General features: G+C 37.2%; 1 protein-coding gene across 2 annotated transcripts in view; it reads left to right on the top strand.

The window, feature by feature from the left end:
* The window catches only part of CIR1 (corepressor interacting with RBPJ, CIR1), a 22,281-nt gene that overhangs the window by 2,842 nt on the left and 16,820 nt on the right, over window positions 1-2,619 (top strand). For both annotated transcript variants that reach the window (XM_009640729.2, XM_035896194.1), the window contains one exon: window positions 1-97. This exon ends at the window's left edge or, in 1 of these variants, runs on beyond it. In XM_009640729.2, coding sequence (XP_009639024.2) covers window positions 1-97 — 97 coding nt within the window. The remainder of the gene's footprint in view (window positions 98-2,619) is intronic.

The following is a 2,619-nucleotide window of genomic DNA, read 5'->3' as shown; positions in this document are numbered from 1 at the left end:
AAATGCCACAAGTGGGGTCATGTAAACACTGATCGAGAATGTCCCTTATTTGGCCTTTCTGGAATTAATGCGAGTTCAGTCTCCAGCGATGGTTCAGGTAGGCAGTGAATGTCTTTTAAAGGTGCTGGTTAGAAATTTGGGGGGAATTCATCATGTTTAATTTTAGAAGCTTTAAGTTTATCTTATTTCAAAGAGTTGATGAAATGGGGAAACCAATTTTTTATTCCAAATGTAGGATCCACAATTTCAAGTTAGTTATTTCAAATGACAGGGACCTAATTTTCTAATTAGTAACACACTTAAAAAAGATTCCATAAATGACTGTTGCACTGATTTTTATCTGCAGCAAAAATTCAGAAGCTGCAACGAGATTGTTTATATCAGAATGACAATATTTGTGTCACCAAAAAAAAAAAATGAATGTAATGGATTGTCAAAGACTGTCCCAGTTCAGACTCGGGCAAGCTGCTTGGAAAGCTGTGATATATCAGCATATCTTTGTTTAACCACTTGGAAAAAAGGAGGGGTTTGGGATGTTTTATAGATGTAATCATGCTTCTATAAGTGGACAAGCAGTTGAAATGCCTGATTTCCTTTCAGCTGGCTGCTTGTTGCTTCCTGAACTACGTTTTTTCCCCTCTGTTAGCTTTCCTTTTACTTGAAGTCACGCAGCATTTAGTGTTAGATGTGGTTTAAGGAAGTGGATATAAACATTCACATTGAATATTTTTTTGCCTACGATACTTGTTTTCTATAAGTTGAGCCAAGTTTTCAAGACTTTTAAGATTCTTAAAGTTGCGGCACATTAAAGAAACGCCTGGTAACATGGGGGACTCTTCAGACTTGCTGTAGTGCACTTTAAATCCCTTGCCATGTTGTGTGTTCAGTTTTGCAGGGATACCATTAGGGTTGCACTCTTGATAACATCTGTTTTTCCTTCTGTCTTTCCTCAGATTATCTATTTTATTTAGTAGCGCTTAGTTTAATTACATATTTAGCCTACCAAGAATCTTGCTTTTCAGAGTTAGGTCACCTAGATATGTCATTGCTTTGAGATGAGGTCTGGAAGACTTAAGTTAAAGGAAATAGTGCCTCTTACACTCCTCTGCTCTTAGGCACTGTCTGATGATTATACTGTTGTATTAGCCATCCTGGGGTTGACATTCTCAGCCTTTCTGTTCAGTAGGTTATAACATTAAATCCTCTTCTTGCCTCATTCTTACCTTAGAAGAAATTGCGCTTGGAGCACTTGGTGGTGGTAGAATTATACTGTGCGGCTCTTACACGTCAGATATGCTTTTGTGCTGCAGAACTCATTGCTCCCCTCCCCAGTTCAAATGATGCAGGTAAATTTTAGGAGTCTTTGGCTGGGAAAGCAGAAGGTATTTGTACATGCTTGCACAAACCTGAAAATGGACTCCTTATTATTCATAACAGTGCAATATGGACACTTTGTGGTGTCAATATAAGGCTAACTGCTTGTTTCAAACCTAACTGAACTAACTATTGAGGTGTAGGCAACGTTTGACTGCTGTGGGTGTTTCCTAGCCAGAGAGATGTTCGCCAGGTAGCTTTCCAAACCATCTTTCTAAGCCTAAAGAGAGGGATTTAGCACATACAATGCATTTTGCATGAAGGAAAGTGCTGTAAAACTACTTAGATGTTCTCAGACTGCACCAATGCCCTCTCATTTTCAACTCTGAAACTTAGAAGACAGTGTGCTGTGCTGAGCATAGACTTTTTCATAGGCTGAGGAAGGATAAAAGGGAGTAGGGGTGGGCGACAGATCAAGGTTTGTATATATAATTTGTCAGACACTGTTCTTGGATTTGAATAGTCAGCTGTAATGATACTGCTACTTTCTCTTTCTTTCTTTCACAGAAACTAAATGTAAAAACACTGTAGGTAAAGTTTAAAACAATTTTAAGTTCTTGATTTAATAGCAGATACAAGGCTTATAGGAAGTGGTAATATCATTAATTAGATCATCAGATAAAAGGTTGTCTGCTTTTTCTAACCTGAGGAATACAATCCTTTCATCAACTTTTCTAAAACTTCATCTGATTTAATAACAAGCTGAATTATGCTCCTTTGACGACTTCTGGAAATTCCACGTATGTAAATGAAGCACTACAGTTAAGTGAGAACAGAAGTTACTGAATTCACTGATTCTCTTAAGACTTGTAACTCATCCACATGCTGCGTTACAGCTTATGTCACACATTAAAAAAAAAAAAAAAAAAAAAACCAACAACCCCAACCTGATTTGTTTAACTAAACCCTGTAAAAAAAAAAAAAAAACAAAAAAACAAAAACAACAACCCCAACCTGATTTGTTTAACTAAACACTGACACTAGCCCTGTGTTGTCTGGGATGGGAGTAAGTGATTATCTTTGCATTGCTGAGAGTTCTACCCAGTTGTTACAGTGCTGCAGATCTGCAGTTAGCTCTGTAAAATTAATCTACGCTGAGAGTAAAACAATGTTTTTACATTTCCTAACAAGACACTGCAACATTAAAAAAGACAAATTCTATCATGTTCTGATCAACACCCCCCAGCAATATAATCTTGTCTTGACCATTTCTCTTTATTGCTCTTTGTTTCCTCTCATTACTTC

Source organism: Egretta garzetta, unplaced genomic scaffold, assembly GCF_000687185.1.
Source record: "Egretta garzetta isolate BGI_Z169 unplaced genomic scaffold, ASM68718v1 scaffold16, whole genome shotgun sequence".
In the NCBI taxonomy this organism is placed as follows: domain Eukaryota; kingdom Metazoa; phylum Chordata; class Aves; order Pelecaniformes; family Ardeidae; genus Egretta; species Egretta garzetta.
The sequence above is the reverse complement of the archived record's forward strand: the minus strand, read 5'-3'. Positions and strand labels throughout refer to the sequence as shown.